The 23,690-nt window shown below is 37.7% G+C and overlaps 1 protein-coding gene across 5 annotated transcripts in view; it reads left to right on the top strand.

Annotated features, from left to right (window-relative positions):
- The first annotated feature begins 7,385 nt into the window (after positions 1 to 7,385).
- The window catches only part of RTKN2 (rhotekin 2), a 72,460-nt gene continuing 56,155 nt past the window's right edge, over positions 7,386 to 23,690 (top strand). For 3 of the 5 annotated variants that reach the window (XM_017542316.2, XM_017542317.2, XM_017542315.2), the window contains exons 1-2: positions 7,386 to 7,686; positions 13,380 to 13,576. In XM_017542316.2, coding sequence (XP_017397805.1) covers positions 7,627 to 7,686; positions 13,380 to 13,576 — 257 coding nt within the window. In that variant the 5' untranslated portion in view covers positions 7,386 to 7,626. Of the gene's footprint in view, positions 7,687 to 13,379; positions 13,577 to 14,199; positions 14,432 to 23,690 lie in introns of those variants that run through there. The other 2 variants (XM_017542320.2, XM_037743384.1) reach the window with 2 other exon arrangements.

The raw sequence follows: 23,690 nt of genomic DNA, 5'->3' as shown, positions 1-23,690 counted from the left end.
TCTGATCATGGCTTACTGCAGCCTTGACCGCCCAGGTTCAAGCCTTCCTCCCACCTCAGCCTCCTGAGTAGCTGAGACCACAGGTGTGTGCTACCACACCCAGCTAATTTCTTTTCTTTTTCTTTTTTCTTTCTTTTTTTTGCAGAGACGGAGTCTTGTTTTGTTGTCAAGACTGGTCTGGAACTCCTGGGCTCAAGTGGGCCTCCTGCCTCAGCCTCCTAAAGCACTGGGATTATAGGCATGAGCCATCGCACCCGGCTGTCATTCTACTCTCTAAATCTCCATGAGATAGCTTTTTAGCTCCCACATATGAGTGAGAACACGTAGTATTTGTCTTTCTGTGACTGGTTTATTTCACTTAACAGAATAACTTCCAGTTCCATCCATGTTGCTGCTACATATGACATGATTTCATTATTTTAAAATAATTTTAAAAATCTTTTTACCCCTTACATATTTTAAGGTGGCATCTGTCATGTTTTACCATACATTTAAATAGTTACAAAGAATGTAATTGCTGGTTCATTGAAAATAATTAAAATTTCAAATTTCAAAAATTCCATTTATTCAATGTATCCCATGGAATCTAAAATGTTAACAGTTGACACCCATCAAGTATCATCCATGTAAAAAATATACAAAACAATTTTATGCTGGAAATTATACATTATTTCTTTTCCTACTTGAACTTGTATTTTTATTCCACCTCCCCCACAGAATTTTATGCTAAAATAAAATATTTTTATGCATGAAAAGTTTTTACTGCTCACCTTATATTTCTCAGCAACAAACATATGTATGTAAATTGAAATTTTATACATCTTATTCACATATTATGGGGTAAATGAGCCCTTTTTCCTCCAATTTGTTATGCATTCATAGGTAACTATTACTTAATGGAGAATCAATACCAATAATTTTTTTTTTGAGACAGAGTCTTACTCTGTCACCCAGGCTGGAGTACAGTAGCATGATCTCGGCTCACTGCAACCTTCGCCTCCTGGGTCCAAGCAATTCTTCTGCCTCAGCCTCCCGAGTAGCTGGGATTACAGGTGCCTGCCACCATGCCTGGCTAATTTTTGTATTTTTAGTAGAAATGGGGTTTCACCATGTTGGCCAGGCTGGTCTTGAACTCCTGACCTCAGGTGATCCACCTGCCTTGGCCTCCCAAAGTGCTGGGATTATAGGAGTGAGCCACCACACCTGGCCCTATACCAATAATTTTAACTGTCCCTTTGACCTGCAGATGGTTTTTATACTCTGGGACAATGCAATGGGCAGAAGTCATGGCTTCCTTTTGTCAAATGGGAAAAGGTGATTGTGAAAGGGGGACCAACAGGAGGCCTAGGCAGCAGGTAAGTTGTTAGGCCAGTCAATTTCAGGATGGGGGAACCTAAGTTGACAATCTTAACAATGAGTTTCTTTAAATAATCCTGACCTTTACGTATATCCAGGCCTTGCAAAGTCTTTGTGTGTCCCAATTTGAGAACCACTGATTCAAATAATACAACTAATTCCTGTGACTGATTTGCTTGATGAGTAAAGAGCATTCTGATTATAATGCTACTTGAATTTCCTCAGGACTGTGTGTAATATGTATGTCACCCTAGCAGTAATAACTTAAATTGCACTTAATTTTGTCCCCATATCCTGACAAGAGTTCTCATGCCTTGCAAATTCTGCCAGACGCTTAACCCTCACTACTCCCAAACAGTGGTTCTTAGGTGTTCACAAATAAATCTACATAGCCAAATCTTCAGCACCTTTTTCTGGTCATAGGTACCAATGCATTACAACTGTGTTTTGCATGCTTTCACATAATAAAAATACAAAAGAAATGGATCAAATGTCAAGTCAAATTCTGTAAGCCAAAATATGTATTATTAGTTTGCCAAGTAAAGTTTTTCTTAAAAAAAAAATACATATTATCACTGTAAGGGTAGCCTAGAGAAAGGCGAATAGACCCAAAGTCAGGCAAGCAAGTTTTATTAACCTGCCAGACTGCTCTGTAACAGTCAAAGGAGGCAGCCCCGAGCTTACACAATGAGGGGTTCATATGGGGTGAGAGGGGTGTAGGGGAGTTTCAGGACTGAGGTCAACTATTTGCTGGTAACAGGCACAGAGATAGTTTGTTAACTTGTAACAGACCTACAATACATCAGCCTGTGACTTTTGTGGTGGCAGTCTTTTTTTCAAAAGAGAAACCAGGAGTTTTTACAGATATGTGTCAAATAGGAATTTACAAGTACGGATAACAAATATTTGTTTTCTCTGTCCTCCCTTGAGCACCCGGATGGCTGTAATCAGACTTTGCTTAATTGTAGCAGGTCTGGCAGCCTTGATGTGGCACCTAGGTAGGGGTTCAGGAATGCAGCTGCAGAGCAATCAGAGTGGGGGAGCAAGTCAGCTTGCACAGCTTGTCCCTAACGATCACTGTTGTTTAACATTTACAAGGACTTTTTTATACATTAAAAATAACACGGTGGCTCATGCCTGTAATTCCAGCACTGTGGGAGGCTGAGGCCTGCGGATCATGAGGTTAGATCAAGATCATCCTGGCCAACATGGTGAAACCCCATCTCTACCAAAGATACAAAAAAAAAATTAGCTGGGTGCAGTGGTGTGCCCATTTAGTCCCAGTTACTCAGGAGGCTGAAGCAGGAGAATCACTTAAACCCGGGAGCTGGAGGTTGCAGTGAGCAGAGATTGCGCCACTACACTGGAGACAGAGCGAGACTCCACTTCAAAAACAAAAATTATTTCTTACTATGAAAGGTTTGCGGTATACTAAATATATTTTATATATGTAAGTTACCATGTAAATATTACAATTAATATTGGTAAACCCATCACTCACCTTAAGAATTAAAACATGACCAGTAAGTAGCTTTAAATCTGCAGGCTCTGTGACTATCCTGTTCTCCTGCCTGCCTTCTGAAGCTGGCCACTAGCCTGAATTTTTTTTTAGCAATTCTTTCCTTGTGAAATATAAGGAAACACACACCTGTTTCCTTAAACAATGTATTGTTCATGGTCTCTTGCTATTCAGGTTTACAAAGATTATATATTCTATGTATTCTTCTGCAACTAGTTTTCTTCATTCAGTATTTCTAAGACTTAGTTATGTGTATGTTATTAAATATAATACAGTTTATTTTTTAAATATATATGATATTCTATTGGGTAAATCACCACAATTAATCCACGCTCCTGAAATGAGCATTTGGATTTTAAAAATATTTTTGCTATGATAAGCAATGTTGCCTATACAAATTTGCAAGAATTTCCTAAACGATATGTACCCAGGAGCAGACCTGCTTGGTGTACGTCAGGTCTCCACATGCAAGCCTGGAGCCTGAAAGCCTGAAGTCCTGCATGCCTCAGCTGATGTCTCCCACTCGCTGCCTGTGTTTGCCATTGTCCCTAATCACCCAGCGGAGCTTCCCTGGACAAGCCCCTCACCCAACCCTGCCATCTTGACTGTTCTTATGATAATGTAAATACCTCTCACCCAACCCCACCACTGTAACTGAACTTACTGCAACACCCCCAGCCCCCAGAAAACTACCCAAACCTATAAAACCAACTTCTATCCCACTGCCCTTTGCTAATGCCCTTTTTGGCCTTAGCCCACCTGCACCCGGGTGAATAAACAGCCATGTTTCGCACACAAAGCCTGTTTGGAAGGTCTCTTCATTCAAAGGGTGCGCTTTTCAACAGTGTATGCATTTTCAACTTTACAAGACAGTTCTAAATTTGTTTTTCCAAAGTAATTGGACATATTTTTATCTCCTTCACCAGTGTATAATATCCCTTAGACTTACATCTTTGCCAGCCCCTAGTATTATCAGATTTCTTAATATTTCTCAACCAAGTGACTGTAAAATAATCTCCTTGGGATCTTAATCTGCAGTTTACAGATTAATAATAAGGTTGAGCAACCATTCATGTTTTATTTGTCATTTGGATTTACCCTCCTATAATATGCCTACCATACCTTTTGACCATTTTCCTATTGGATTTTTATTGACTTATAGGAGTTCTTTATATATAGCATATTATATAGCAGTGGTAGGTGATATATCTTGAATATATCCAATTCATATAAATTTTTCTCATTCAGTTCTCATAGTTCTATGGGTGCTTTACAGTTGCCTTTCGGTACTCATGTTTTCTTCCTACAGTAGTAATGACTCCTGTTTTTGTGGGACAGTTTACAAAGCCCTCTCACAAATCTTATCTGAGTCTCCCAACAACTTTAAAAAACAAGATGGGCATTATTAAACTTGTTTTATAAATAAAACTGAGTGGCTTGCCCAACGTAATGGGGCTAATAAATCCTCAGACTCCACATTCCATAGCCACCTTATGATTATGTGATGCTTCAGCTATTTGTACCCTATTTATTTAAGAAAATGCTGTACCTCTGCTTAGCACCTTAACCTCGGTTCCTTCTCTCTTTATATATAATTCAAAATATAGCTTTAATTTATTCAGTTCAACCTAAACACATTATCTACAAGATAAAGAGATGAGTAAAAGGAAGCACTAAAAAGAGAATTTTTAATAGGACTTTTTTTTTTTTTAAAATAAGAGAGGCTATGAGGATTTTCAGAATCACGAGTTATCTGTTCTGTGTCAAATCACATTTTTCAAAATAATGGATCTGTTATGTAACAGAGCTGATTTTAAGTTGTTTTTTTTTTTCCCCTTTAGCCTCTCAGTTTAAAACATGAATACAGAGAATAAGAGAAGAAATATATACTTCAAGATCTATCAGTATTATCTAGATTGGCTTCTGTATGTCAATTACTGATTTCTCTAGTTTTTAATTTATTATAATATTACCTGTTATATTAGATATAACATATATGTGTATTTTAAAATTAGCATTAAATATCGACCTTATAATGAGAATTCATATTGGTAGGGCAGTAATTCCATCACTCATTCTCTAGCTGAAGCTACTACCTCTGGGCAGTTGGGTGGATACCAACCTTCTGTGAGAGCCCAGGGATGATGGGTTAAGAGATGCTCAAATGTTCTCTCTCAAATATTTGCGATGGTAAAACGTAGTACTTCTCACTTTCTGGGAACTGTAAAATAAATAAAGAATTAAAGCACATCCATTAGTTTGATTATCTACATATATTTATCGATAAATCCTCAAGCTAATCAAACTACTGGATGTGAACTCTTTAAACTTTTGTAGTTTCCATGGATGATTATATTTTATGTACATTACATACACCAGAGAAAACTGTGTCTGATGAAATAAGCAGTAATAAGAAAGGACTTGAGGATAAATAAGGAAACAGAAGTCCTATCCCAAAGTATTTTAATTACCATATCATAGTTAAGTACTTAAGCACTTCCTGGGCACATCTGCTGGTATACAATAAAAACAAGACCACATCATAACTTCTTCTCCAAAGAGAAAGATCTTTTGTAACAACTGTATTCTAAAGATAATTACTAAATATGGCCTTTCCTAATCTCTTTCTTCTAGTATCATAAATAAATGTATCTCCAGTTAAATATCTGGTTTTAGCTTATCAAATATTCCTCTATCAGTGTCCAATTTTAAACTGGTTGGCTCACCTCTGTTTTTATGAAGTGGTGGCTTCTACATATATTTTGATCTGCATCTGAGGGCTGTATGTGTTGTAAGTACTATGTGTCTGATGATGGGCTCTCGATGGATGTGTTTTTCTTTTGAGTCAGGTACTATAACTAGGCTCATACAGCTCACATTGAGTAGGGGATAATTACACAATTACACCACAAAGTGGTAGCATAAGAGAGTGATGTGGATTGGAGGAAAGGGCATTTAAGGATTTTGCAATTCAGATCTGTGTTTGTGGAAAATGAGGTGAGCTCTGTGTTGGTAATTTTGAAACATATTTTATTGTTGTAAGGATATGGGTCATTCATAATGCAAGGGGAGCATCATTCCCAACTGGAAAGCTTCTAGTATCACCTAGTCCAAAGGGTCTTAAAGAGGCATGTTACCCATTTGAGGAAGCTACCCATTATATTTTTAAAGTACATTCTCAAACCAATTGCTTTAAAAAGGGTCTTGCAGTTAAAATGACCATATAATGGCCAGGCGTGGTGTCTCACACCTTTAAACTCAGCACTTTGGGAAGCAGAGGCGGTGTTTCACCTGAGGTCAGGAGTTCGAGACCAGCCTGACCAACATGGAGAAACCGCATCTCTACTAAAAATACAAAATTAGCCGAGTGTGGTGGCGCAGGACTGTAATCCCTGCTACTCGGGAGGCCGAGGCAGGAGAATCCCTTGAACCCGGGAGGCCAAGGTTGCAGTGAGCTGAGATCTCGCCATTTCACTCCAGTCTGGGCAACAAGAGGGAAACTACGACTCAAAAAAAAAAAAAGACCATGTAATATCCTATACAGGATAAGTGCAAGATTGGGGCAACATTGGGACAGCAGACCTAAACAAGGTCTGTCCCAGGCAAATAAAAAAAACATGGGCATCTATTTATGGAGGAAAAATGCCCAGGGGTTTCTAGGAGATGAGGGTAGGAGGTTTGATTTGGTAGACTCTTCAAGAAGAAAAAATGTCTGAAGCCCAAAGAGGCTTCCTGTTGCCTTTTCAAGGGGAAAATCAAGATAAACTAGGGACAATGAATTTTAGGGACTTTTCAAGGGTGTGAAATCTTTGCTTTCATTTTGATTTTTAAAAATCCCATATTTCCCTTTATAATTAACAAAATCCATTAATTAAAATGGGTCTTTGTGCTAATCTTTAGGGGCAGGCAAGAAATGAGGCTCTTGAGAAATAGCACCCAATTTTGCTGTCACCTTGGATGTTGGTGGGAAAACGAGAGGAGAGGGAAAGAGAGAGCAGGAGAGCTGAAAGAAATCCTTTCCAAGAAAACACAGTTAAGTGTACAGAGTAAGTGGGTGGGTAACATTTGAGACTATAAACACTGGGGGCAAAGACAAGACCTTGTGAAATGCCTGACAAAGTATCTGACGAACCTGATGAATAAAGCCATGATCTCTGGGTGGCCCTGGTGATATCGCTGGACAAGGTGAGAGGAGACAGCGAGCTGTTTTTGAGAGCAATGTCATTAGTCTCTGGAGCAAGACCATGGGCTTGTAGTGACACTGTGGGTTCCTCAGTTGTCTGGAAGTGCAGGGACTGCAGTCTCGGATCTGTCCAGCTCCGATCATTTTGGAACGCCTTCGGTGGGATGCGTGCAGAAGGCTCCCAGCGCAAAGGGCGGGCCACAAAAACCACTAGGCAAGAAACCTGCGCTGGGACAGGTGCGCTCAGCCGCCGAAGCTTTCCCCGCGGCCCCGCCCACTCCCGTGCCAGGCCCGCCCACATCTCTGTCAGCGCCTTAAGTCTGCCCGCCGCAGCCCTCTCCCCCACCCCGCCGCGCTGGAGTCTAGGGTCTCGGCAACTTCCGGCGGCGGGGCGTGAGGCGCGCCTTCTGCGCTTGCGCGTCGGCCTGCTCCTCCTGAGCCCGGGGCCCCTGCGGCTGGGACTTGGTACAGCCGGGCGGTTGGCGTCCTCCGCGACTCCAGCCAGGGGCGGGCTTTTCAAATCTTCCCTTCGAAGTAGTGGCTGCGGCCAGGGCAACCCGCGCTGGAGATGGAGGGGCCGAGCCTGCGGGGTCCCGCACTCGGCTTGGCGGGGCTTCCCACCCAGCGGGTGAGTTGGGGGGACCTTGTCGCGGAAGGAGAGGGGCCTGTTCCTCGAACTCTGTTCCTCGCGCCTTCGCTTTGTGGAGTCGTAGGAAAAGCCTCTCCCCTGCTCGTCTAATTCAGCCTAGGCCAGAAACAAAGGGAGGGACTAGGAGATTGCACTCCCAAAGAGCCCGGACATCTGTACCTCCGGATTTCTCAGGCAAGGAGCTGAGGTCCGGAATGGGAAGGCGGTGCCGGGGTCCTGGCGCGCGTTTGCGGGCGCACCTGTCCGTCGCCCTCCACAGGCTTTGGACCCCTGTCTTTTTGCTAGTGTAGGTGATGCCGGGGGAATGGGAGCCCCTCGATTCCCAAGAAACCCAGCGAGGCCAGTTGGCTTATTACGGGTTTAATGGGAAGCACAGTAATGGAGCGATATCTACACACAACGCAGAACTGGTGAGGGGGTCCGGGCGGAGTAGAGACAAACTGCAACCTCTGCACGTCAGAAAAAGTTGAAGGTTTGGTGGTGGGTTCTTTCTCAAATCATTAGAAAGATAAGAGGGAGTACATGTTAAGTTGAATAGAAGTTTGGTGTTTGCTTTTGAGCCATGTAAAATGTGTTAGAAACTCTTTTTAGTTTTTACTAGACCAACATTATTTCTTGGCAACATCAGTTTTTAAAATGTTACCACATTTCACTCTTAACCATAACTTTAGTGTCTTTAAAAAAACTGATGTCTTTAAGCTGGATCTTCACCTCTATTTTGATCTCTACCTCCTTTTACCTACTTCAGAAGTAGGTTAAATCATATGAAATTGCCAGTTTTGTAGGTCAAAATTGGTGGAATATTTGCAATTCCATTCTTATGGAGGCACCTGATATCTTTGTTTAAAAACCTGGGATTTCCTTAGCAGACACAAAATTGTTAGGAAATTTACAGTGCTGTGGAAAATAAGGCAAGACATTAAGATTCATTATGCAAAAGAAGCCCAGTGCCTTTATCAGTAATTATCAGTAATTTTTATGCCGTTTTATGCCAGCATTTTCAAAAATTTCAAAGATTTTGATGTACTTGTCAGTCCTGTCCTGTTATGTGCTTTGGCTGTGCTGATTGCTAACAAATCTTGATTTATAGTGAATTGGCATTCTATTGGGGTTCTTACATGTACCGTATAGGTGTTGGCGTAGCTGTCCAAGTGTATTTATTGAGCTGTAGGCTGCAGTAATAGGAATGGTACAGAAGTGACAAGGGTATAAGATCATAAAGGAAGTTTAGCTACATGGAATTAAAATAAATGTTTATATATACATAAAGACGGTTAATTTACACGTGGGAAGGTACAATGCTTAATTTGTTAGGCGGGACAAAATTAAAATGATTGAAATGTGGAATTACTTCTTTAGTTTGCATTTGGAGAAAAAACACAAAATAGTAGTAGGTTTCAACCTAAGTATTGAGGGTCAGTCCGATAATTTTATACTTGACTAACACTGAATTTTTATTTGGCATTTCCTTTGATAAATGAGTGAAGCTGCCGTCTAATAGAGATAAGGCCAAAGATTTTGAGGTGGTCACACACTAATCGAACACCTCTACTGAAACACTGGAGTTCTCTGCGACTGACTCACAGCATAGAGTACTGGCGTTGGCATCAGATTCAGGTCAAACCAAACTCTGCTTGTTGTGCCACCTTAAATAAGTTACCTCTGTTTTTTAAGTTTCAATTTCCACAATTGTAGGTTGGGTATTCTACCTATCCCGGACAGCTGTTGGAATTTGAGGACCTCTCTAAAGTGCTTATCACAGCACCTGGCACTCAGGCTGTGCTTGAGAGATAACTATTGTTGTCATCCTTTGTCCTATTCATCCGAGTGGTTAGGGTGGTCCCCTACCTTTTCTTACAAATGTTTAAGCTTTTGGAATCTTAATAAAAATAAAATTCAAAAAGTCATACTAACTCATTGCAGAAAAGTCAACATATACAGAAACATGAATTTAAGAATTCTTTCCCCAGTTCCATTCCCCAGAATGGCTGCTGTTAACAATTTCCACTTTTTTTCTGTACATAAACAATTCTTAGAATCCACACAGTTTCTTTTAGCAAAAAGAGAATGTACTGTATATACTCTTTCTTCATCTTCACCTTGGTCTCTTGGTTAGCATGGCTTAACTATATCCATTGGGTGAATAATAGTTTCTGTTTTGATTACTGCAGTCGTCTTACCAGGAGTTCAACTTCAGGATTTTTTTTTGTCAGTTTTTAATACCAACAATAAAGCCATTTTCTTTGCACTTCCTTCGTGCTAGCCTAGCTCTTAAAGCCTAATGAGTTTCCTAATCTAAATTTCTACTTTTAAGGTATCCTCCCATTTCATTCATAGCATTGTCCATATATTTTTATCAGCCTGACTTTACTTGCAGGGTCAGGAGGGTGACACAGCTTCTGTTTGACTTGATGATAGGCAAGCACTTATTCAGAAAATTGGAAAAGAAGTAAGAGGATGGTCACCTCATTCCCTGCTCTTCCTGGAGACTGGCATTCAAACACTTCAAAGAGGAATGGTTGTAGAGAGATAAGTTTTTGTCATTTGTCCTAATCAACCTTGACTCTACCTGGCCAAGCCATTATGGCTGAGGGAGCAACACTGATGATTTTTCACTCCCTACTTATCCTCTTTGAGGTCAGTAAACATCACTATTGAATGCCCAATCAGTAACTGTATTACATGATCATTATTCTTACTGTGGATAGCACTAGACATCAATTCTTATCCCAGATGCACTATGTACCCTTGTAACGAAAGACAGCTCTGAAGGGTTTTGGTTCCATAAACCTTTACTTGCTAGACCTAGCATTGCTTAACCAGAGAAGCTTTTTCTGCATGTAAAATGTAGATATGTACTAAAAGAAGTTGCATGGGAAATACAAAACTAGCTGAAACACTAGCCTTAAAAAAAAATCAGAATATATTGAAAACCATATGTACACTTAACAATTCATCCTGCTTATGTTAGCCTTCAGGGATCCACTTAACTCACATTTGCCTGAGACCTGCCTCAGTGAGGGAGGTAAGATTATAGTTTACTATGTATGTTAATTTGGCTAGGTTATAGGTCAGTAAACTATTTCTATAAAGGGGCAAACAGTAAATGTTTTCAGCTTTGTAGGCCGCTCAGTCTCTGTTGAAGTTGCTCAACTCTGCCCTTGTAGCTTACAGGAGCCATAAACAATATGAATGGGTGTGGCTGTGCCCCAGTACAACTTTATTTACAAAACCAGATCCCAGCCGGGCCATAGTTTGCTGATCCTTGCTCTGAAGAAAAAAATCTAATAGTAATACCTGTTATATATGCCTCATTTCCTTAATAAATGGTCTTTAATCTTATGTCATCTTCATACTTGTTAAATGTACATTTATTTTCAAACCCTGACTTTACATTTTCTTTCTCTACTATTTCCCAAGCTTCTATGGTTTTATGGAATCTTCATTTTAAGTGATGGCTAGAAGATAATCTTCATTTATGGGATAGAAACCCAAACTGATTCCTTAATGTGGCTGTAGCCACCTGCTGGTTCTTTAAGGTTGTTGCAACTTTCAAGATTGCTGTGGAATTTCAGATAGTCCAGCCATGCTTCTCCACCCTGGCTGACCATTGAATCACCTGAGGAACTGTTATTTAAAAAAAAAAAAAAAGTTCGAGCCCCACCTCCAGAGATCCTGATTGGTTTGGGGTAGGTCACAGGTTTAGGTACTTTTATAAGGCCCTTCCTCTCTGCCTCAGATGATTCTAATAGGCAGCCAGCTTTGAGAACCACTGTGCTAGCTTAACCGCCTGTTTCATTTCAGTATTTAAAAACCAAAATTGAATTTAGTGGCACCAGATGGTATTTGTTTATATTTGAGTTGTTGGGGAAAGCTATTCATCCCAGCTTTAGGTTGCTCCCTATGTGCACTCCCCAATATAGTCAGCCTGCCAGAGTTTATTTCTATAGACATATGGGTCACATAGATAATCCTTACAATTAATTGCTAATTACGTTAAAAAAGAATTTACTTTGGGGCTGGTAAGTCATAAAAAGATGAAATGGAGTTGTTGAAATTCAGTCATGTGTAACAAAGGAAAACCAGCAAATGACTACATTTATATAGTACACCAGTTTTGAGTTACAACACTATACGAGGTTTTTATGTGGTAATTACATGATGTAATTACAGAAGGTAATTAAACAGATCAGTTTTCTGTGTGTAAATAGTACAGTTGATTGATTTGGATCGCCAAGTTAAATCATCTACTGCAGTTTGAAGACTGTTAGGTCTCCTTTCATGTTCTTTTCTTTTTGAAAAGGTTGTCTAGACCTTTCGTTATTAGATTTCATTTACTTTTTTAAATTTACATTTTGATCCAATCAGAAGGTAAATTTTTGTCTTTTTTTTTTAGCCACAAAAGCTAGGGTGGTTACTTTATCTTTTAGAAATAGACATACTAGAAACATTGTTATATATTTGTGATATAATAAAGAGTGTCCCATGATTTTATAATTTTTATAATGTCATTGTGAATTAAATCAGAACTGTACATTCAGTTTATAGAATTTTAATGTTGCGTATGAAACTCGTATGTAGAATCAGGCCATTAAAAGATAATTATATGGCATAAAAGACTTGTAGAAATAAAATATTTAATAGTCTAATGGTAAATCCTAAAACTAAAATAAATGATATGTCCAGAATTATATTCTAAAGGTCCGTTCCAGTTAGCTAAGGCTTCTGACATTTTCTATGCACAGTGCTTTCACTCTCTTGCTTCTGAGATTGTATTTACACTGCCTACTATTACAAGTAGCCTGTGTCCTCCCTGCTGCTAAACCTTGGCTCCTTTACTCAGTATCTGCTTTTTCAGAATTTTTTTTTTTTTTTTTTTTTTTTTGGCTAATTCACTGTCACCAACTACATTGCCATCTCTTAATACAATTTATAGACGATATATCTGGAACATTTTTTACATTATATTAGTTATTATACATTTTCTAAAGCTGCTATAACAAATGACCAAGATTGAGTGGCTTAAAACAAGATAAATGTATTCTCATACTTATGGAGGCCAGACATCTGAAATCAGGAGATTGGCAGGGTCATGTTCCTCTGAAGGCTCTAGGGAATAATTATTTTCTTGTCTTTTCCAGCTTCTGGTTATTGCCATCAATCCTTAGTATTTTTTTTTTTTTGGCATACAGATGGATCCGTCTCTGTCTTCACATGTCATTTTCTCTGTATGTGACCATGTCTTCATACGACCTTTCTTTAAGGACACTAGTCATTAGAGTTAGGACCCACTCTAATCCAGTATGTCTTCATATTACCTAATTACATCTGCAAAACCCATATCCAAATAAGGCTACATTCTGAGGTTCTAGATGGACATAAATTTTGGAGGGACACTATTAAATTTAATATAGTTATAAGAACACATAATGTTTCTCACTTTGTTTATGTTCTGTTTATTCAGAAAATTCTGAAGACTTCCTAATGAAGCAAGAAGTTAAAAATTGCAAAGAGCATTTTAAAATAGCTATTTTTATATTACATATATTAAAACTTTGTTGTTTTCTCAATACGGTATACAATTATAATGTTATCTAGTACATTTTCCATCTATATGGAAAGATGTAATTTTTTGCTATATTTTAAAAGAGCTTCTTTTTTTTTTTTTTTAGGACTGCAGCATTCAAGAAAAAATAGACTTAGAAATTCGAATGCGAGAAGGAATATGGAAACTCCTTTCTCTGAGCACTCAGAAAGATCAGGTTTTACATGCAGTTAAGAATCTCATGGTGTGCAATGCTCGAATAATGGCCTATACATCGGAGCTACAGAAATTAGAAGAACAGATCGCAAATCAGACTGGAAGATGGTTAGTAACATAGTTTACCTGTGGCTTTTAATGTACTTAAATATATAAATTAAAAACAATATAACTTAAGCTTAAGTACAAATATCAAATCACCAAACTGTTTAAAAAAACAAATAAATGGAACCAGCAGCTGACATCATAAACGGTTTGCCAATAGAGCTCAAAGTGAACTTACTATCAGGCAGCAGTTTTTATTGGGCAGTTTTGTTGTGTTCAGTATGTAATTTTAAAATGAAAATTGTTCAGAAGCAATGACTGAGGGAGCATTAAGAAGAAAGGGCCAAGATTGATAGAAATGTAGAGTAAGAAAATTAATTGCTTAGATATGTGCTAATAAAAAGTTACTAGCTGTGAATTATGGAAACTTAAGTACCGTATAGAAATTGAGATGAGTGAGTAGCAAAATTATAAAGAGAGAAAAACTTAAGAATGGAAAGGAACTTAAAAATCTGCTAGCACCTCTCTTGATATGTGAATGTAAGTCCTAGAGACGCAAAAAAAAAAAAAACCAAAAAAAACCTCAAGGACATGCATGTAATAAGTGATGGATGCTAATGTGAGTTAAGATTTGCTAAGTATTAATAGCTTCTGGTCATGTGTTCTGTCATCTCATGCTGCTATTTTAGATTAGATCTTTGTTTTGTACATAAAATTTATATCCTGTCTTATTTACAATGCCAGATCTTACTTGAACCTAAGAATTGGTCGATTGAGTGGCTGGATTTTAATGTAGTTTAAATAAAAACAGTCTTACATTCCCCTTTGTTGATTAGTCTTACAGTTCTGGCACAAGGGAAGAGTTTCTTTTAGACAATAGCGGCTATTGGGCTGAGCACATCATTAAATTCTTGAAATGTAAGTTAAAAACGCCAGAGTACGAAATTTCTGTAAAAATCAAATTTAGATGAGAGTGTGGTATAATAAAGACCTGGATACAAAGTAGCCAACGTTATTAGCTGTATTGCCATGAGAGAGCTATTTTAATCTCCTTGTGCCTCAGTTTCGTCCTTACAGTGGGCATGATAATATTGACATTTTGAAAATTGAGATTTTTGTATATACAAAAACCTAGTGTAATGCCTTTTGCATACTTAGTACTCAACAAATGACAGTTTTCATTGTTATGTGAATATAGGAAAATAGTTTTCAGATAGACATACATTGGTTTAAATCAGTGCTTTTCAAAGTTGGTCACGTGTAGCACAGAGTACATGATTATGTGTCAGGAGATATGCAAAGCCATAGAATAAATATGGCATATCTTCTTAGAGCATGGATTTTTAAGATTAAACATGAGAAGTTTAGAATAGTGGAGTATTTTGAGGTTATGCTTTCTTATGCCTGGGGATATATGTTCCCTCTCAGCCTTTTTATTAGGTTACTTTGACATGAGGGGGCAGTTTCAGTGGAAAAGTTTGAGAAGCCCTGCTTTTAGAAAGAATGGGGCTAAACATTCAATATTATGCCATCTATCACAATTTCTAGAATATTATTTTTGGGACCATATCTGCCTCCATATTTAATGCTCTTTAAATATTAATAATGAGTTATGAATTGACCATTTCTTAAATTTGGCAGTGTAACTTTTCTGAAGTTGCTGATTTATAAAAATATTAAATAACCCTATTCAATTTATATAGCAGTGATGGGGGAAAAATTATCTAAGACTCCTAACTGGAAATGTGTATGATTTTCAGTTTCCTTACTAATTATCTTTGATGAAAATATCTTTGTCACTATACATACAACACATATATTTGCTCTTCATTTGTGTAAAAACAGTACTTCTCTTAATTATTGCTGGAATTTTAAAAAATCTTGTATATTCTATATGTATTCTTTTGTTTACAGCTTCATTTTGTTTGTGAAGATATAACCTGAGGTCACTGATTAGATATAACTAGAAATTATGCATGCTTTCTTATTACACAAAAACGAGTTGAAGAGTAATGATATAGTTCCTTGAAGAAAGTTACGTAAATTATGCAGATATTTACTGAATATCTACTACTTGCAGGAACACTTATTAAGTGCTGTGCTAGGGTGTCTGTTTTTTTGCTTTCTCCTTTTTTTTTTTTTGAGATGGAGTCTTGCTCTGTGCACAGGCTGCAGGGCAGTGGCACAATCGTGGCTCACTGCAGCCTCCACCTCCCAGGTTAAAGTGATTCTCCTGCCTCAGCCTCCTAAGTAGCTGGGACTACAGGCGCGTGCCATCACATCTGGCTCTTGTATATATATATTTTTTTTTTGATTTTTAGTAAAGACGGGGTTTCACTCTGTTAGCCAGGATGGTCTCAGTCTCCTGACTTCGTAATCCACCCCCCTCGGCCTCCTAAAGTGCTGGGATTAAAGGTGTGAGCCACCACGCCTGGGTCAGGTGTCTGTTAAAAGAACAGAATTTGTCAAAGTATGACAGTATTGTATATTTAGAAATATTTTGCCTTTAGAGTCTCAGCAGTCTGTTCCTTAGTTTGATTAGTCCTTAAGGTAAAAAAATGCTCAATTTTATATTGCTGCCATAGTTAAAATAAATAGCATTTTAATGAGAACACTAGTCTACCTTTTCTAAATTTTATTATAAAATGTCAAAAAATAAGTATAGACCCTAAATCTAAACTTTTTCAAAGAAGAATCAAATAAGTGTGAAGTGGTGGAATTGAGGAATATCTAATAGGACAATTGGGTTTGGACCTTCTAGATTGTGAAGGATGGTTAGAGTCCAGGTAGGTGAGCAGGAGGAAGACAGCATTCCAATAAGAATAGCAAAATAGGCTGGGTGAAGTAGCTCACGTCTGTAATCCCAGCACTTTGGGAGGCCAGGGCGGTCAGATTGCTTGAGCTCAGGAGTTCAAGATCAGCTTGGACAACATGGCAAAAACCTGTCTCTACAAAAAAATACAAAAATTAGCCAGGCATGGTGATGTGTGCCTGTACTCCCAGCTACTCGAGAGGCTGAGGCAAGAAGATTGCTTGAGTGTGGGATATTAAGGCCACAGTGAGCTGTGATTGCACCACAGCACTCCAGCCAGTGCAGAAGGGTGAGATTCTGTCTCAAAAAGAAAATAGCAAAATAAAAACTTAAGTTGAAAAATAAGCATGAATTACTCAAAAGCAGTGAAAAAGTCTGTTGGGTCGAGTCTGAAGATCAAGGCAAAGATGAAAAGGAAGGGAGGAAACAAGATTCAAGAAAGCCTAGAATGCTAGGAAGTTCTTTGGTATTAATTAATAGCCTTTCCAGGTGCCAGGCATTGTGTAAGATGTTCACAAATATCACATTAAAAATGGAGAAAGATATTGTATTAGACTGTTTTCACACTGATAATACAGACATACTCAAGACTGGGTAATTTATAAAGAAAAAGAGGCTTAATGGACTCAACAGTTCCACATGGCTGGGGAGGCCTCACAATCATGGCAGAAGGCGAAGGAGGAGCAAAGGCTTGTCTTACATGGCAGCAGGTAAGAGAGCTTCTGTAGGGGAACTGCCTTTTATAAAACCATCAGATCTCGTGAGACTTATTTACTATCATGAGAACAACACAGGAAAAACCTGCCCTCATGATTCAGTTGTCCTGATGGTCCCTCCCACGACACATGGGGATTATGGGAGCTGCAATTCAAGATGAGATTTGGGTGGGGAGACAGCCAAACCATATTAGATATAAAACTCTCTTCAAGGATACACAGTGACTTTGTGGCTAGGTCATGAATCCAGGTGACTTAAAAAATCCATGTTCCTATGTCTCCCACTCCCTTTAAAACAGTACCTGTACTTGCTTTTTTTTTTTTTTTTTTGAGACAGAGTCTCACTCTGTCACCCAGGCTAGAGTGCAGTGGTGTGATCTTGGATCACTGCAACCTCCAACTCCTGGGTTCAAGCAATTCTCCTGCTTCAGCCTCCCGAATAGCTGGGATTTGCACCACTATTCCTGCCTTATTTTTGTACTTTTAGTGGAGATGGGGTTCCACCATGTTGGCCAGGCTGGTCTCAACTCCTGAGTTCAAGTGATCCGCCTTTCTTGCCCTCCCAAAGTGCTTATATTACAGGCGTGAGCCACCCATTGTTTCTCTTAATTATTGAATTCTGGAATTTAAAAAAAGTCTTAAATATTCTATATCCGGTTATCTTTTACCATTTTAAGCAAGGAATAGGTATGACAAAAATGGGTGTTTGGGGAAGGTTATTTGGCAGCAGGGTATTAAAAGGGTGGTGAGAGTAAATAATTGAAATAACCAGTTTTTAGGGAAAATATTTAAGAATAGGCAGACATAGAAATGATCTTATAAAAAACTAACTTTTTATTAGTTAGAAATGAGTAAATCAAAACTAGTGTGTGGATTTCTTTAGGGCTTTTCTAATAGATCTTCACTCAAGGTGCTCTCTGTACATAATCGTTCTGCAAGAAGTTTTCAGTTATTTCTCAATCCATTGAAATTATTTAAAAAGTCAGATAATCTTACTTCATTCTAAAGCCTTTTAAAACTGGAGTTCCAGGAAAGAATTAAGACCTAATGCCCCAAGAAGTCCATTGTATGCATTGACTTAACTTCTGCATATAGAATAGTGCTGCTTTTGTACCACCCTTGGAAGAATTCAGTAAATGGTTACTCTGTGCTTTAGATGAGGAACCACAGTTGAAAAATCAGTAATATAATTTGTGGTTTTTTGTTTTTTTTTTTTAAACCACAGAATCCTGAGAATATTGGCAACTGGTTAAATGTTCTGTTACCATACTATTCTAACAATATAATAAAAGCTCTGTTCTAAGTCATGTTTGGTATGAAACACGTAGTACACTCCGTGTTCTTTATGCCTAAACAAGCCGAAATACCGAGGCTTCTGTACAGTTCCCAATGGAGTCAGGATGTAAAAATCTTTTTAGATTGGGTAGACAGTAGGTCGTTAGGGTGAGGTGCATAGGTTGCTTACTGCCTCAATTTAGAGAGAGTCATGGCTTGGTTACATCAGTCTGTTAATTTGCTGGACTTTTGACTAGTAAACTGTCATTTTACCTTTTTTTTTTTTCTGCATGCTGTGGTCAGATATGGCTACTTAAAAGGTGGTTTATCAGTCTACCTCTCAAAAAATAGCTGTTGGTTTCCATCTACTGAAGTAGGCATTTCAGAATCTTTGTGATCTGATCCCAAGCTACTTGAACTCTTATCTTTCATTTTCTACTTTACAAATTTATTGTGGCAAAATGCTTGATCGGTATCCTGAAAACAGTTCTTGGATTTTCTCATCTCCAGTGCCTTTGCTTACGCTGAAGTGGCATATCTTCATTCCCACTTGATAAAACCCATTTGTTCTAGGACACCATACCTGCCTCAAAGTTTCCTTGATAATTCTATTCAGAAAATAAGTATTCCTTTATGTCCATGGTGAGGACTCAAAAAATGACTGTTTGCCTCCTTTTACTTATAGTACCATCCAAACCATGAATACCTTGCTATAACATACTATATTCTAATAGAACTATTTATAATCAGCATATCTTTTCATAAATTATAAGCTTTTGGAAACAGGGACAGTGTCTGATTCTTCTTATCAGTGAAATAGAGATGACATCACTACTAATTTCATAGGATTGTTGTGAGGATTTGGCGCCTGGAGGGCAACTCATAGCTGGGGCAACTCAGTTAATCTTGGTTCTCTTCTTTATACCTTATATCCCCCAGAACACCAACAGTGTTGTATACTTACTTAAGAACAATTTAATGTGTGCTTCATAAATAAAGTTTTGCCCTGTATCCCCTTAATGTGTATGATGAGCAGATAGGGCTTAGAATTTAGTAGGAGTTAATTATATACCATGTACTTTTTTTGGGTCACCTTTTATGTTCTTAGTTTCTTACTGTCATTTGTTGGTCCAAGTGTCTGCTCATCATGTTCCAGATTGTCATTCCCAACTATGTTTGCTTTTTAATCAGATTTTGAAATTTACATACATAAAAATTATAAGAATAGTACCATCAACATCATGTATATTCTATCCCTAGATTTGTACAATTAATAGTTTGCTATATATATTCATCTTCATTTATTCTACCATTTTTTCTACACAGACACACACACAAATACACATACAAGCGTGTGTACATGCACAAATTTTTTGTTGTTGAACTATTTAAAAATAAGTTGCAGACAAGATGGCACACATACCTCAGGTAGTTTGGCATGAATCTTTAAAAAATAACATTCTTCTACATAATTGAAATATTATATATAAAATATTAATAATTCTGTAATCATCTAATATCCAGTCCATATTCAATTTTACCAAGTTATCAAAAGAAAACTGTTTATCTTTTTTTCTCCAAACCAGAATTCAGTCAAGATCTATGCAGTACATTTGGTTATATCTCTTCAGTTTCTTTTAATCACTCTGCCTTTTTCTAAAAACCTCTTGTCATTTATACTTTGAAGAGTCTCAGCCAGGAATGGTGGCTCACGCCTGTAATCCCAATATTTTGGGAGACTGAGGTGGGAGGATCGCTTGAGCCCAGGAGTTCAAGACCAGCCTAGGCAACATAATAATAAGACCTTATTTCTCCAAAAATAAAAAGTACAAAAATTAGCCAGGTGTGGTGGCATGTGCCTGTGATCACAGCTACACAAGAAGCTGAGGCAGGAAGATTACTTGCACCCAGAAAGTTGAGATTGCAGTGAGCAAGTCATGCCACTGCATTCCAACCATCCTGGGCGTCAGAGCAAGACCCTGTCTTGGGAAAAAAAAAAGTCTAGATTTTTTAAATATCCTACATTCTGCATTTGCCTGGTTGTTTCCTTGAGGTATCATTGAACCTTTTCTCATATTCTCTGTTTCTGCCATAGGTGGACATTGGGTCTAAAGGCTTTATCGGACTCAAACATTTTTTTCTAGGTGAGGTTGGGGACCATTATATGCTCCCAATTGATGCAGTATGATATTTGATTTTACCACCAGGCAATGCTGAGTTTGAACCCTTGCTTTAGATGACAGTTGCCAGCTTGCTTCTATGTGATAATATGGTTTTCCCTTTGCAGTTTATAAGTAATCTGTGGGGTGTTGGAAGTGGGTGACTGTTATATTACACAATGAGCTTTAACTTAATGGCTTTATCGTCCATTTATGATCCTTGCCTAAATCAGTTATTATAATGGGGTTTGTAAAACAGTGATTACCTAATTCTATTATTCCTTCTACACTTATTGGCTCAAATTCTATAAAGAAGGGCATTTCTCTCTTTTTCTCTCCATTCCTGGATTTTTATTCAATGTTTTATTATAATTTATAGTCACTAAAAACTTCTTGCTTCCCAATACTAAAACATGATCCAGTCTTGCTTTATATTTTCCCAGCCCCATGCCTGGTGTCAGCCATTTCTCTGACACCTGTCTCCCTTTAATGGTGAATGGTATTTTGAATGCAAGACCTGGGCACTAGGTATGCTCACAGTTACTGGGGTGTCACTGCTTCTAGGCCTTTTCGGTGGACATGGTGATGAAAGAGATGAAAAAATCGTGAGTTTATATCAATATTTATAGGTTTTTGTTTTCTTGAATTATATTTTAACTCTTTTGTACTGAAAATCTTATTTCCCAATAAGAGTAATATATTTCCTCATTTTGTATACTATGATTACGTAAAATAGTCTCATAATTACAGTACCAATATTACTGACAGTAAACCTACCCAGGCAAGTTCAAAATTGCCTTGCAGTTCTTTTTCAACATACAGAAATTATGAAAAAATTTCCAACATACAGAAAAGTTGAAAGAATTATACAGTGAATACTCATATACCTACCACCTAGGTTCTACAATTAATATTTGTTTTATCTCTCTGTCGAATTCTTTTTTTTTTTTTTTGGGACAGAGTCTCGCTGTGTCACCCAGGCTAGACTGCAGTGACACAATGATACCTTGCTGTATCCTCAAACTTATGGGTTCAAGTGATCTTCCTGCCTCAGCCTCCCAAGTACCTAGGACTACAGGTTCATGCCACTGCACCCAGCTAATTTTATTTATTTTTTTGTCTCAGCTTGCTTATTTATTTTGTAGAGACAGGGTCTTGTTATGTTGCCCAAGCTGATCTTGAACTTCTGCCTCAAGCAATCCTCCTACCTCAGCTTCCCAAAGCACTGGTATTACAGGCATGAGCAACCATGTTCAGCTTAACCATTTTATTTCTTTATGACACAATTCAAAATAAGTTCTTTTTAGTTCTTTGTGTATGTATATGTACACATATATGTACACCCCTGTGGATATAGGTTAGAGAGTGTTCAAAAATTACTTGAAATGATTGTATTACTCTGTTCTCACACTGCTATAAAGGACTACCTGAGATTGAGTCATTTATGAAGAAAAGAGGTTTAATTAACTCAGTTCTGCAGGCTATACAGGAAGCTCAGGAAACTTACAAACATGGCAGAAGGGCGGAGGGGAAGCAGGCACTTTCCTTCACACGGCGACAGGAGAGCCAGCAGCGAGCCAATGGGGACGTGCTACACACTTTTAAACAACCAGATCTCACGAGAACTGACTGTCATAGAATAGCAAGGGGGAAATCTGCCCCCATTATCCAATCACCTCCCACCAGGTCCCTTCCCCAACACTGGGGATTATAATTCAACAGGAGATTTGGGTGGGACACAGAGCCAAACCATATCAATGAGCTTTTTCTTATAGTCTTGTTATTAAATCATAAATAGGCTTACTTGTTTGTTTATTTTCCTCTTAGAATTAATTACATTTTTTGGATATAGAGTGTTTCTTTGTGCTCTTCCCAGTTTTCAATTGGTAGTCCTTGCACCTGCTCCCACCCCAAGAATCAGCCATTATTCTGACATTTTTTCCCTTGTAGGTTAATTTTGCCTGTTCTGGAACTTAGTATAAATAGAATTACACAGTGGAGGTTTCTTTCTTTCAGTATAAAACTTTTGAGATTCATCATGTGTCAATTATTTTTTCTTTTCCACTGTATCACTTTTTCCAGTGTTGATTCTTTTCAATTTTCTGTATAATTCTGGTTCCTTACCAGTCACTTCAGGTAGATGTTTTTTAAATAGTTTTTCTAGATTTTTTAAAAAATTATTTTCTGTGGGAAGATTTCTCCTGCATGAGCTATTCTGCCATTACCAGATGAGGAATTTGTTTAGTCGTATTTTGATCAAATTTTATTTTTTCTACTTTATGGAACATCTTGAGGTTTTCTTTGTGACTTAATATGGTCCATTTTCATGACAAAGGCATCGGCTTTTGAAGTTATATTTCTTAAGAGTGTAAAGTTAGCCAAAGGTGTTCAAAAGATCTGTGTTAATGACTTGTGTTTGTTATATTTTCAGTAACCTTCCTTATTTTTTGACCAGTTGAACTGTCTTATACTGAAACAGATAGGTTAAGATTTTTTGTTATTAAGGCTTAATTATCTTCATCCTTGTATCTTCTGTATGTTGTGCTTTAGGAAGATGCTCTGTAACATTTGGTATATTCGGTACTTGTGATATATTCATTGTTAGTTGCAGCCTTTTGCATTATAAAGTGTCCTTCTGTTGTTCTCTCAGGTAATGTTTTTGGACCTGAATTTTACCTTGCCTGGTAACAAAATCACATCCTCTGTTTTCTTATTTGTATTTGCTTTATATATCTTTGCCCATCTCTTTATTTTTAGCCTTTCTGATTCACCTTTGAAGACCTGTTTCTTGTATTCATCCTGTTTCTTGTTTTCAGCTGGGTTTTATATTATAAGCCAATCTGGAAATCATTTTAATGGGAAAATTAAGACATTTTATATTTACTATTATAACTGATATCTGATTTCAGCCACTGTAATATTCTTTTTTATTAACTGTATATTATAATTACAGCCTTTTACTATGTGGTCTCTGCTTTTTTAAAAAAATTTTGGAAGCATTTTATAAGTCATGGTAGTTGTAATAATTTTATATTAAAAACTTTATATACTGATAACTTTATAATGCCCTTAGTTCTAAGTTCTTATGTATAATGCCCTTAGTTCCCCAATTCAACTAAACCTCTTAAGTTACCCAGTCTTAGGTATTCCTTTATAGCAATGCAAGAATGGCCTAACACAGGCTTCTGATATTTTATTGTTTTTTTTTTTTTTTT

This window comes from Cebus imitator, unplaced genomic scaffold (assembly GCF_001604975.1).
Source record: "Cebus imitator isolate Cc_AM_T3 unplaced genomic scaffold, Cebus_imitator-1.0 Scaffold142, whole genome shotgun sequence".
In the NCBI taxonomy this organism is placed as follows: domain Eukaryota; kingdom Metazoa; phylum Chordata; class Mammalia; order Primates; family Cebidae; genus Cebus; species Cebus imitator.
Note: the sequence above shows the minus strand (reverse complement) of the source record. Positions and strands in the feature narration are given on the sequence as shown.